The sequence below is a fragment of the Dryas octopetala genome, chromosome 7 (genome assembly GCF_963921425.1).
Source record: "Dryas octopetala chromosome 7, drDryOcto1.1, whole genome shotgun sequence".
In the NCBI taxonomy this organism is placed as follows: Eukaryota; Viridiplantae; Streptophyta; class Magnoliopsida; order Rosales; family Rosaceae; genus Dryas; species Dryas octopetala.
In genome coordinates, this window is record NC_141372.1 from 3,599,838 (window position 1) to 3,614,449 (window position 14,612).

General features: G+C 35.6%; 1 protein-coding gene across 1 annotated transcript; it reads left to right on the forward strand.

Moving 5' to 3' along the window:
• The first annotated feature begins 9,052 nt into the window (after nt 1-9,052).
• KNAT1 (homeobox knotted-like protein) lies at nt 9,053-12,482 on the forward strand. Its single transcript, XM_086249536.1, has 5 exons — nt 9,053-9,499; nt 9,671-9,793; nt 9,886-10,039; nt 11,923-12,182; nt 12,279-12,482. Exons 1-5 carry the CDS (start codon nt 9,053-9,055, stop codon nt 12,480-12,482), a joined length of 1,188 nt encoding a protein of 395 aa, XP_086105662.1.
• Nucleotides 12,483-14,612: the final 2,130 nt, after the last annotated feature.

Sequence of the window (14,612 nt, forward strand, 5' to 3'; positions counted from 1 at the left end):
TACTAGTTGGAGTTCTCTCTCTCTCTCTCTCTCTCTCTCTCTCTCTCTCTCTGTAGTGTTACTATGATTATGATGATGATAGGACCCAAACACAGTCAAATCCCTGTCTCTAAATACCTGGTTCCAGTGGATCCCACACCCCACATGGGTGCATAGTAAGGCTAGCCCGTGGTGCACATTAGCCGGCCCTCCCTCCTCTTCTTTTTTATATGTAATATATTTGTGATTAGAGAGTTTTGAGATATGATATGGTTGTCAGCATCAGGCATCAGGCATCAGCAGCAGCAGCAGCAGAGTTAACGTTTGATATGATGGGGTGTTGGCTCTGCTGGGTGGGTCGCAGACGTATCAGAAAGTTTAAAAACAAAATAAATTAATTAAAATTTAATAAAAGAATTGAGGAAGGAATGGTGTGGGAAGAGAAGGAAGTGGGGGCGAGTGGCAGAGAGAGAGTTATGATGTGTAGTGGCAGTGGCAGCGCAGGAGTACTGCATTGGGAAACAGCTCCCGCGCTGTTTTCGCGCGCCCTCCCCCAAACGGTGTCGTTTGTGGGACCCTCCCACACGCTCTCAGTGAACCTCCTGTCTGTCATTAACCAACACCCCCCACTCACACTCACAGTCTCACACATTTATTATTTACTATTTTCAATTTTGATTAAATAATTAGATAAATTCTACAGTCATTGTCCTTTTTTTTTTTTTTAATCAAATCCACAGTCATTTTACTGTGTGTTAACTTTCTGTTCAGTCTGATGGGTCCTGTGAAGTGAACTACTCATACCCTAAACCCTATGTTATATAGGCCCTAGAAAAATAAAAATCCTCCTGGGTCTTTAGTCCTTACCCTTTATATATAGCTCTACTGTTTATTGTCTTGTCCATCTGCTGCTGCCCTGCATATCTAGTAACTTATTTCTAATTATTTTTAAAAGAAAAATAGTGCTATTGCCTATTAGTCAACATGAACTTGAAAACAAGAAGGAAAAAAAAAAAAAAAACCAAAAATTCTGTCATATATACAAATCAATTTTGAACGCTATTTGTAACTCTTGACAAGTTCACACTTTTTAATTATTACATTTTTGTTATCTCTAGCATATTTTGACCAACTCAGAAACATTAACTTTAAAGCATACAATTGGGGATGTCTACTGGCCAGAGTATATATAGATTATAGAGTGTGTAGTGTGAAGAAAGTCATTGAACCTAGACAGTAGACACACATAGTATCTTATGAAGGATCATATGCGATGACTTTAGTTGAGCAACGTACATTGATAACAATTTCCAAAGATTTCAAAGGAAATTTAAGCTGATCATGCATATTTCTTCCATTGCCTATTTCTGTTTTTGCTCTGAATTTTAATTTAAAACTAACTAGAAATGCATATACATATGTGAGAATGATATATATATATATATGTATAGAAATGATATATCTTCTTCTATGAGAATGATTTTGGTCTCACTGACAAGTGACCTCAGTGACAGGTGACAATTAAGTTTAACCAAATAGTTTAGCAAAGCATTCTATTAGTCAAAATGAGTTGACAAATACCACAAGACACAAAATGATTTGGTTAAGCGGCTTAATCAGAGAATTTAAAGAAGGGACACACATAACACAGTGTTCTCGTGTAAGAGTTCAGTACTTATACGGTGATGCATGGACATCATTTACTACTGATTAATTATATTCTTCAATTTTAATCCCAATAGTTTATCTGAAAATGTTAGGGTTTTTTTGTTTAGGTGCAGTCAAAAGCTGCTTTAAGAACTCGAACAAAGCGCGCTTAAGAGGTCCACGGTCCACCTACACGCAGTATTAACTAGTTTTTTTTACACCTCCACGTGGCATACATGCAAGTGGGTTTACTAAAAATCATGAACAGGTGGGTCGCCAACTCGCCATAGAATAAATTAAGATGTGTCTCGCTTCTATAGTAGTAAATTACCGAGATGACTGTTATTTACACACCTTTTTTTTTCTTTTTACACACTCTTTTATAAAAAAAAATCAAAAATCAAAGAAAATGACACATCTCTCATTCTCACACCCAAAAACCAACTCCATTTTTTCTCTTTTGCACACCCCATCAACAGACCAAAAAAAAAACACACACCCAGCCACACACACCCCCCTTGAACTCCCTCACCCGACCACACCCACCCACGCAGCCCTCCCTCCACCAATCCCCAGCCCCGTCGCACCCTCCTTCCAATCCCGACCCACCCACCCTCCCTCCAACCCCGACCCACCCACCCAACCCCCTCTCTCCCTCACCCGATCACCACAAGTAGCACCCGACCTCACCCCAACCTCCTCCTCTTCTCTCCTCCGTCCCTCCTTTTCTCTCTCTGATTTCTCCTTCGTTCGGTACTGGTTTGCCGAAAATTTGAGTGTCCTACGGCATTCGACATATATCCGCCGAACCTAGAGGGAGGTGGGCCAGGTGGGTCGAGGCTAGAGGGAGCTAGGGTGCGACAAAGTTGGGTGGGAGGGGGTGCGATGGGGCCGAGGCTGGGGCTGGGTGGAGGGGAAGAAGGTGGGCTGGGTCGGGGCTGGAATGAGGGTGCGACGGGGTCGGGGCTTGGTGGAGGGGAGGGAGGAGGTCGAGTTGGGTGGAGGGGAAGGAGGTGGGCTGGGTCGGGGCTGGAGGGAGGGTGTGACGGGGCTGGGGCTTGGTGGAGGGGAGGGAGGAGGTCGGGTGTGTTATTTTTTTTTGAGGGGTGTGTTTTTTTTTTTTTTTTTTGGTCTGAGAGTAAGGGGTGTGTTGGGTGAGGGGTGAGTGTGTGTTTTCCTTTGATTTTTAATTTTTTTTTTTACAAAAGAGTGCAAAAAAAAAAAAAAAAAGTGTGCAAATAGCAGCCCTCATTGCTAATCATTCTTATTATGCATATTTAAATTTAAGGTAATTTCAATGGCCAAAAAAAAAAAATTTAAGGTAATTTAAGTAAGCTTTAATGTGACTCAGATTCTCCTGGTTGTTGGAGTGGGCTGATAGCAAGCACAATAATTATGATTATGATCATGAACATTCAAAGTGCACAAAGAAAGCAGATTCTGTCTGGGTTACGTAATTTTATAATATACATGTGAAAGCAGATTCTGTCCTGTTATCCTTTAATTAATAATTGGAGATAATGGTTGTTAGAGATTTTAAACAAATAAGCTAATGAAATCACAATTTTGAAATTATTTATTATCTTTACTATATAAAGTCATAAAAAGAATTTGGTATTATAGATTTTACAAAAAATGAGATAAATTAAATTACCTTTCATTCAACAAATAATTTCATAAAAAAAAACTAATAAATAAAGGCATAATTGTAAAATACAACCATTAAAAAAAAAAAAAACAGCCCACTATCTTAAAATATGGAGATATCAAATAGTTGTTAAAACTTGAAAAGTATAAAATATTAATTGATACGTACATATATAGTGGGCGTTATTAATTGACACAATAAAAATACCAATTGACAAGCACATAGCACATGAGAGGCTAGTTATTACTTTTTTAATGTAATAGTTATTTATATAAATAAAGGGAAGGTCAATTAAAAATGCTTGTTAAGAAGTTAGTGTTATATACTTATATATACAAAATTTAACCGTAGAAAACTTAAAACTTTTAGAAAATTAATTAAAAATGTGTAAATTTCAAGCTAGCTAACAATCAGGAGATTCAATACCAATCAGTGGTAGAATGCAAGACACTGCAATTAGTTGATTCCTTCCATGCATAAAGACAGAGAGAAACGTGATACCTTTATTTATTAAAGTATTTGTGTTTACGCTAATATTGGTTTTCTAGACCCATCAAATCTGACTCTTAAAGCTTAAATTAGACATATAATACCTCTTATTCCTTTAATTAGTCAATTCTTAGTGCTCATCACTGTACGATTGAAACATCCATCTTCTCACTTATTAAAAAAAAGGACCTTTTATTGACTCGATTAAGTTGCTACCTATCAACCCTTCAACCACCTCTTTACTTTTGTAATTAGACACAAAAGTGGAATATTTTACCTTGCTAATAAAGCAAATGATAATCGTCATCACTAATGATTTTGTTAATTAATTAAACACATTATGCTAAGAATCTGAGTGGGGGTTAATGGATCGACCAATTAATAATCCTAAATTAATTGATCTTGCAAACCGAAGTTGTACATGGACAATATGGTTCCACGTATAGCCTGTTAATCTGGAATCACAACCAAAACATTATCTCTTTGGATGCTTTTGATTAAGTTTGATTGGTTGCTTAAGCAAGTATTAAAGTATATTATCTAGCTAGTGCATGTGTGTGAAATATTTATAATCATGTCCCACAGGACCAACACTTTCCTTCACGTTCTTTGTTTCTGCCTCATACGTATCAAATTAGTATGTAGGGTTATTAAAAAATATTATTCCAGCGACTACTAATGAATTGAAAATTATATGTCCACCAAAAGTCTAGTTATTTAATTTTTAGAAATGTAAAATGGGTCATGCCATCCTTTATATAATTATATTAGACTTAAACGTATCTCCTATTCTGTCCTATTTAGTTGTGCTACATTAAGCCTAATTAACATGAACACTTTTGTGCTTGTATCAATTTTTCTTTTGTTCAGATTATGCTTGTATCAGTATGGTTATTGGTTTAGTTATAGATTTTTTTTTTTAATATATCTTAGTTTGCTAAGAAGGTTTCAAATTTGAATAACCATTTTCAGAAAGAAAAGAATTATAAACAATATTGCAAAATTATGCGAGATTTGTAATTCTTCCAGGTATGAGCAATATTTAATCACTTCACATTTAATGTCAGCATTTGATATTATTATATATTTTAATATCATTTTGATTGGTTTAGTCTTCAGAATTCGATATTATGAGAGCAAAGTATTAATATCATCTACAGAATATGTTTTGCTCCCCGTATTAAAAGTAGTGTTCTTTGTTATAATAAATTTTTTTTTGAGACCCATATTAAAATTGTATTTGTCTCCTTACATGTAAAATGACATTTATTTAATTTTTTGTTCTTAATTATAAATTGATTTACAATGAGAGACTGATTAATGATTATTAGATGAAAAGGTAAAAAATAAATAAAAGGGTTAAATACAAAAATGGTCCACAAACTTTACAATGAGTCTCAATTTAATCCACTAACTATAAAAAGTGTCAATTTGATCCACAAATTTTTTAAGTTGTACCAAAGCAGTACAAACGCTAATTTTTATCAGAAAATTAACGAAATTTGTCACATAAAAATGTGATGAACGGACGAAAATGCCTCTGAAAATGTGGTCACTTGTTGTGCACATGACCAGTTTTCGTTAAATTTTTCGATGAAAGTTAACGTTTGTACTGTTTTGATACAACTTACAAAGTTCGTGGACCAAATTGACACTTTTTATAGATAGTGAACCAAATTGAGATTCACTATAAAGTTCGTGAACCATTTTTATATTTAACACTAAATAAAAAGAACTCTGCGTTTCAGCTTTTGATTGACTTAAACGACTGTTACCGACCGAACCCAAACATTTTTCATGCATTAAAAATTTAAACATATGCAATATTATTTTAAAGAATGAAAGGGTTTTGTGATTTTTTATATTGGTGTGTTGAGCAAAGTTGTGAGTGAGTTGACAGGAACAGCTCATTCATATGATGATGGAGAAGATGGTGATGTGATGGGCAAAAAGAGAAGCACCAATAATAGACAGGTGAACTGTGACTGTGACCCCAATCTAATCAACCCCATGGTGCATCTATTGGTGTTGGGACCAGAACTTGCCACGACACTGTGCTGATCGATTCGACACCATTAATCAATTAATTAGTAAAGACCTCTAGTACTACTACTATATATACTACTATATACATGCATGTAATTCATTAATTACTCATGTCACATGTCTCATGTAAAATTTAAATAAAAAACAAAATATATATCATAAACATGTACGTTGTGATTGTCAAGTGTGATTTACATTACATATATTATATATATATATCTAATTATGTAAAAGCATAAGGCCTGAGTGAATGTGATGCAAGTAGAGAAATAGTGTTAGTGTGCATGGGGAAGAGGCGAAGAGAGCAGTGTGAGTGCAGAGTGTGAGTGACAAGTGAAGAAATGTCCAATCCAATCCAATCCCACCACCTCTCAGAAGTCTGGAGATGGAGAAAGGGGTTAAAAAGAAAAGGAAAAAAAAAAAACAAAGCTTTGACAATATGGCCCCCACGGCTAGTAGTATTGTAGTACTAGTACTAATAGCGCGAGACTCCCGGGGGGATTGTTACGTTATAAAGAAAGCCCTGATCTGGCCCACTACTGGCCCACTGGGGACTCTCTCTAATTCATTCTCTGGGGGCGTGCGTCGTGCGGGTGAGAGACCCTGAGATTCAGGTGGTCGTCGCCGCCAGCTATATCTGGTACTGGTAGCAACTAGCAAGCCCAACCAAACGACGCCGTACCCACACCCAAACCATCTCATTAATATAACGACGTGTCATTCACAGTTAAAGTTAATCGGTCTTTCTTTCTACGACTATTTTCGCTGCGTCGCATATTGAGTCATACATTTATTGTTCAGACACGTGGTTTTCCTGCATTACATACATTGCATACATTACACAAACACAAACACAAGAATAAGAGCTCTCAGTCTCAGGTAGGTCCCTTTCACTGTTGACCGTTGAAATTACGTACTCCTCTCTCTGTATATTTCTAACATACGTACGGATCTTATCTGGCCTCTGTATTTTTTAGTACCTGATTAGTCTCTCTAAGAAGAGAACATTCATGTGGCCAAAAAAATAAAAAGAAGAGGACATTCACAATGCCATGTCATACATTTATACTCAAACATGGAAAATTTATATTTTAGAGAAAGAAAAGTAAATCCACCAATATTTGAAGATTAAAAGTGTGGTTATATGTGGGTGTATGGTAGAAATATAGAGATTGAAAGGGAGGTCCCCCCTTACTATTTATTTATTATTATTCTCAATATTTTATTTGTTATTATGTTTTGTTATATAACTAGTATTTATCTCTACACAGTTATACATAAAAACAAATTATGTTTATAACACCTATATATCAAATTCATACCATTACTATTAATTAAAAATATGACTTAGTAATTAAATTCATTTTATAATTTATATTGATATTATTGATTGAGGAGAAGAAAATGAAAGCAAGCAAAGTAATCCATATTTGAATTGCATGTGCTATGTGTACCTGGTCAAATTATAGGTAGTAGGGATGAGTTTTGAGGCATACAAGATACAATAATAGCCGTTGAATTTCAAATAATACTCCTCTTGTTGAATTACTTTACACATCAATAAGGGCCTAATGATACAAAAATAATGGGACAACGTACCCTTAAACTCGAACACACACAAACATAAAAGATTGAACATTAAAGTTTTACCTTCAAACTTTATATACTCAAAAGAAATATAAATATGACTATGACAAACAAGATTCAAATTATCAAATAATTATTAGATCCCTCTTTATTAGAAAAATTAATTATTAACTAGCTATTAGTATTTATCTCATAATGTTGGAGGTACACAGGATAGAGCATCGTCTTATTTTAGTAATGTTTATCCTTTAATTGCGCCTGTCATTAGTATGCTTTAGGTAATGAGACAAACTGAGAGAACTGTACGTATTCAAGATATGTTCGTTCCTAATTTTCTTTTGTGGGTGCTTGTTGGATCTGAGGAGAGATTAATGATTGGAAGTGCAAGATTATAATGGCCGGGGGTATGGGTGAGTCTTCATTTTTTAATCTTTTTAATGAAGAGGGATAAGATGAGCTCAACTAGTCTATATATTCCTAGTGATAAACTAATAAGTAAATTAAACGAAGATAATTGTAATAAAAGAAATATCTTATTATATATATATTTTTTATAAAGAAACAGGAATTTATTGAACTCAAGAAAGGGAAAGCTACAAACTATATACCCGAAAAGAAGGGCAATAAAAACCATATATTCCAGGCGAAACAAAACTAATATTTCATCTAAATGTATGCATCTAGGAGTTTCTAGGTGCAAACTAAGGTAGTTCAAGGAATTCTACAATTTTACTTTTTGTTGATAAACTTAACACTCAAAGCCCTTCATAGGTGGTCTAGTAATAGAGAAACGAGTATGAAATAAGTTGTAAAGTTAATGTCTTAAATTTGAATTCTTATAAGTATCGAAAAATATGAATAAATATGTTACTCGTGAAATGATTGCATATATCCGAAGTTTATCTTAAAACATTGTATTATTGTTGAATATAGAAACTTTCTTTGTTATAAAAAAGAAAGTGCTTTAACACGTGAATAATGCTATAGAAAGGGGAAAAACAAAGAGGTTAGAATAGTGTCCGAATGTTATAAAAACATTCAAGGACAAAGTATGAAGAAAATATTAAATCGAGTTACATAGAAAAGCCAGCAAATAAAAGAGTCAAAAAAATTGAAACGTCCGTGAAACAAAGGTTAAAAATCAACGCTAGATGGAAAGAAAAAAAATCAACAAATCCATTGGTTGCCTTATCGCTAGTTTCTCCTAGAAGCTATTCGTCATTGCTTTTAAGCATTTTCGAAATATTTCTTTTTTCTTTCAACAAAACAAAAACAAAGTATCTTTCTTCTGCAGCTGCAACAGCCACCTCAACCTCAGGTACCGGAGCCGTTGCCTGTTCCGGCCACGCTACCCCCTTCTCTCACTCTTCCCCTCATCACCATGTCAATCAATCAATCATCAACACAACAAACCCTTCATCTTCTCCTTAATTATAATTAATTAACATGCCTAGTTCCTTTCTTAGCTTCACTTCTTGGCCTCCATAATATATCCCATGTATTCATTGCAAATAAATACTAACTAGCTTCCCTTCCTTTTGGTCATGCTTCCAGGGTTTCGGTTTCTTCTTTTATCCGTTATGGGCTTGTTGGTTTTAGGGTTTTAGGTGTTTAGAACGATCAACCATCTATTTCACTATCTGGGTTTCTTGAGAAATGGAAGAATATAATCAAATGGATGAGAACAACAATTCAGGAGGTGGGAGAGGAAATTTCCTCTACGCATCGCCGAATCTGGGAGGCAATTACGGGAGAGCAAGTCATACAACTCATGATGATGATCATCATCATCAGATGCCAATCAACACCTTCCATCTTCAATCAGGCGGTGGCGGTGAGTTCACACACCACCCAATCGTGAAAACAGAAGCTGCCAGCAGTTCCCAACATGTGCATAGTCATCACAAGTTTCAGTACAACAACAATCCTCTACTAATGTCAAGAGGGCAGCATCAACAAGTGCTTCACCACCAACAACAACAACATATGGATCATCAAAATAATGAGAGCTCCAGCTCCAACCAAGTGGAGGCCATCAAGGCCAAGATCATCGCCCACCCTCACTACTCTAACCTCTTGGAAGCCTACATGGATTGCCAAAGGGTAATTAATAACAGCTAACTAAGTAACTAACTACCTACCTAGCTAGACCCAACAACAACATATATAGACTATTATATAGACAAGGTGCTACTTAATTAAATTACATCTTTAATTAATTTGTTACATTAAATTGACTTGCATATATATATATATATGTGCGTGTGTGTGTAGGTGGGAGCTCCGTCTGAAGTGGTGGCTCGGCTCTCCGCTGCTCGCCAGGAGTTCGAGGCTCGACAGCGGTCTTCGGTGGCTTCGAGAGAGACTTCAAAAGACCCAGAACTCGATCAGTTCATGGTGATATATGGGTCATCCTATTTAATTATATGTTCTTCACTTAATTTTGTTTTGTTGAGGAATTAATTATGGATATTTGACTAATTAATTAGGAAGCTTACTGCGATATGCTGGTGAAATATCGGGAGGAACTAACAAGGCCTATACAAGAAGCAATGGATTTCATGCGGAGAATTGAAACTCAGCTTAACATGCTTGGCGGCAACACTTCTACTCCTCCTCTGCGGATCTTCTCCTCCTCAGCTGGTAATTAATCCTTAATTAATTATTCTCTGTTAATAACTTAATACAAATAAATGTTTAATTTTCTTTTGGTTTGGTCTTTAAAATTATAAAAACTGGCCGGTAGTCCTCCTACCGTTTTGTCTCTCATTGAGAGTAGCGTAAAACTTGTCAGACCTCGAAGTATCTCTTTCAAATCCTGTTATGGGTTGAAGGAAGAACTTTGACCCATCAGTCCATCACAATAATGCCTCCTTCCCAATGGCGATTTGAACAAGTAATTTTATTAATTAGACCCAAATTAACAAAGAAGGAGATAGACAAAGAAGAAGTAACCACCTATACGGCTATACCCTTTTGACGAGGGGATTTATTAACTAAAATTAGTAACCTACTCACGAGCTTAATAGTATGCTAAAGACTTAATTTCCTTGCTTGCTTTATAGATTTTTTAAAATATATCCACATTGGAAATGAAAGGAGGACCAATCAAGACAAAACTCACTTGGTGCATGTACTATATTCTATATATATATAGTGGTGATGACTGATCGATGATGAGAGCAACTGAACTGAGCAAGCATTTGATTCTCTAAAATGGGTTACATTTACGAAGCCTGTGTCTGACAAATTAATTCTCATTCTTTTTAGGGTTGCTTACCTAGATTCAAGACCTTCCGTTTGTTTTATCAAAATCTGATTCTATAGACTATAATTTAGACATGTGTACCTCGAGATGGATAGCATTGTCTTTCATTCCCGAGCTCCATCCTCACTAGATCTGCTAAATATGGTATTTTTTACAATACCTGAATAAACAAACCTTATAAAAAAACAAATAATTAGTAAAGAACATAGGATGCTGTTTAAATCAACTAGCTACACCATGTACGAACATTTGTCAGAATTCATTTGAAGTATAAATACGACTAGCTACCACCATTTATTAAATTCTATGCTAGCTAGCTATATATGTAGCTATACGCCTATACCCCACATTTGAATTAATTATATTGCCAGTTTGCATTGAAGAGGAAATTTGTCTTAGTCTTTAATGGTGGTGTGTTTAGTCGGTTTAAAACTTTAAAGCTCACCAATTGGGTTTGCTTGTTTATGGTGTTTTGGGAGGGAACATGGGGACATTGCTTTGTTAATTTGTCAATATTGAAAATAGGTACCGATTTAGTAGTATTTATTCCACAATGTTGGATGAGATTCCATACTCAAATTTTCCTCTCCAAATTAAAAAACAAAAAAAATCAGTCTGTTAATCACTCCACACAGTCTTCATATTTCTTCACCTAGCTAGACAGTTTGTGTTGCCTTTTCTTGTTGTTAATTTTTCTATGAAATCAATACAAATGAACAAGAACACTATGGCAATCCTTGATTGAACTTGTAAAACTATTTTTGTATAGTGAATGATCTCTGATAGTGAACAAAATAAATATATAAGAAACCTAGCTAGTTAATTAAGAAGGGCTATATTAGGTAACTTGTGCCTCTCACATCCCATTCAATTAGGGATAGGTGGTGCATGCGTGCATTCAACCTAACTAGCCCCATATATTGGGTGAAAGAGGTTGGAGAGATTTGAGGTCTCTTTCATTTTCATAGACAAAAATAAAAACTACAAAAAAAATTCATCTCTTAAGGATTTTTCTTTTTGGGAGCACAACCCATATATTCATTTTGCAAGGATTGAATTGCGGTCCAGACCTAATTTGTTTCTCTCCTTCACGTGCCTTATTAATTTTCATGATGTTTCATAGTACTTATTTTTAATAAATCATTCTATAGCTTAATTACGTGCTAATTAGACATAGTTAAGCAACAATGTTTTGAGTGGTTACTTGATTGGTACATTTATACTACATGTACGTATAAATTAATATACGCACACACAGAGGACAAATGTGAAGGAGGAATTGGATCATCTGAAGAAGAACATGAGGAGAATAGTGGTGGAGAAACAGAAGTACCTGAGATTGATCCCCGAGCTGAAGACAGAGAGCTCAAGAACCACCTCTTGAGAAAGTACAGTGGTTACTTAAGTAGCCTGAAGCAAGAGCTCTCCAAAAAAAAGAAGAAAGGAAAATTGCCCAAAGATGCCAGGCAAAAGCTTCTTAGCTGGTGGGAGTTACATTACAAGTGGCCATATCCTTCGGTACGTATGCATGTTTCCCCCTTTATTTCTCTGATATTGTGCTTATATCCAATGAATTGTTTGGTGCATGTTGATATTGTGCTTATGTCTGTGCAGGAATCTGAGAAGGTGGCATTGGCGGAGTCAACGGGTTTGGATCAGAAGCAAATAAACAATTGGTTCATAAATCAAAGGAAGAGGCACTGGAAACCCTCGGAGGACATGCAGTTCATGGTGATGGATGGCATACATCCACAGAATGCAGCTCTGTATATGGATGGACACTACATAGGTGATGGCCATTACCGTCTGGGGCCATGAAAATCATTACATTCGTGCAGGCTCACATGGAAATTAAGTTGGGTTTTCATTCGTTTTCGTATCCGAAGACAAAGCAAAACTGCAAAGTCATGGTTTGTGATTTCTGTCGCTAGAGTTGGGTAATGTTCTATACATATATCCAATGGGATGATATGTATATTTTGTTTTATTTGGTTACAAATTAATTATGTTGTTACTTGTTAATTTACTGTAATTTTGTGATCGATCTAGTGGTCTACATGTTTCAGTAAGCTGTAGTCAGCTGGACACTTGATTGCTATATATTGTGGTCAATATTTATGGGTTTTTAAATGATCACTTTGGGATGTTAAGATACGTTAACTCCTGGATGATATTAATGAAGAAGTACTAAAATATTTATTGTTTCCTCTAATTGTGTACGTGCCAAATTATAGGAGTGAAATATAACAAGAGTTCTGAGCATCTGTAGTGCATGCTTTGTATGCATATATATGCATGCATGATTGTTTTTCAATTAATTAAGTTGGACAATCAGTTGGACTGGTCTATGGTGGCAGATCGACGGCATAACTAATTACATATAAAATCATATATATTTGAAATAACATCGAAAATTCGTTAACAAAGCATCATTGAATTAAGCTTAGGTTGGTTCAGTTCCGAACTTCCAATCAGACTCTACACTTTTTCGAAAGGACATGTACGAATAAATTAAGAATCCACAATTCTTAGAATAACTGGCTTCCATTATTCCAATGCAGCAGACTGACACATATTTGATGGGTTTGAGTTAATTAGGCGCCTTGGCCAAAAGAGAAAAGAGGTTGGTTAGGTTAGGTTACAATTTACATGGCTTGTGAGAGGCTGACCCTCCTCCATCTCCAATCCCAAGCACAGCCCAGGGCTTAATTAGAAGCTAGCTGCACTGATATTTTGAGCCATTTTCCAATAGCTGGCTCTACTAAGTAGCTAGGTTAATATTACAGGTAGTAGCTATATGTACTAGATCTCCAACTTGGTTGTCACCCTAAAAAGAAGCACTAGCAATTACCCTAGCATTGCAAAATTTTCAACATTACATACGTACAGAAGTAATGAACTGAAAATTTTGAGTGGTTTTGGGCTAACAACTATGTGCGTGATCTTAGGCTCTAAAGTATGGCCCTAGGTTAGGTCTAATGTGTGGGACCAAATCTGGCCGAACATGTCTGGCCCATCGTGCAGTAGTGGCTTGACCACCTCTGGGCCCCTGAGGCCAGGCCGTGACTCAGTCTGGGTTGGGTTCAAGCTCAATTGGAGACCCAACTTCAGCTCAAATTAATCAGCTTAAAACTGATGAGGATTACTGTCTCATTCAAAAGAAAAGATCACTTACTCTTTAACTCCTCACATGCAGAATTAAAAAATGAATATTTGTAAAGCTTAAATTCAATATAAAGTTATTAATTTTCTATAAAATTTTATAGTAGGGATTTATATGTCATACAGCTTCGATCTTCTTCAACCTTTGAATATAACGGATTTTTTTTTTTTGGTCTAGAATATAACGAATTTGAGTAAAATTAAAATGTGTAAATCATCGTCAATATATTTATATATCACCCCAAATTCCAAAAATTAACGAGCTCCAATTTTCTATTCCAAGAAGTAGCGCAGCCTCGGACACTAATAAAGGAGTACTTTACGAGTCATTATCCAATAAGCAGAGCTTGCCACTTGGTGAAGTCACGAATCCATGATACTGTCCCATGCTCACTAGGATAAATATGTAAATAAAAATTTGTGCAAATGTTGGCAAAGACAGGAAGAGAAGAATATCTTTTTCCCCATATTTCGAATTAGCTAGATTTGTCTCCTTCACCCAACCTAACACGGAACAAGATAGCAGCCTAGCACTCAAATCAAGTTAATCGACAATCATCAATATCCTTGTATATGAAATTTACATGATGCTAGCTAGTCGCCTAGACCTAACCCAATCTAGTGGTCCTATATATATATATATATGTATGTATGTATAGTCCAATTTTTCATTTTGTCCATAAGTGACATTAGACGAATTTTTAATTGTATATATATATATATATATAGCTACTGCTCGATCTACTTCCTAATTGGTAAGGAGGCTACCTAATTACCATTGCCATC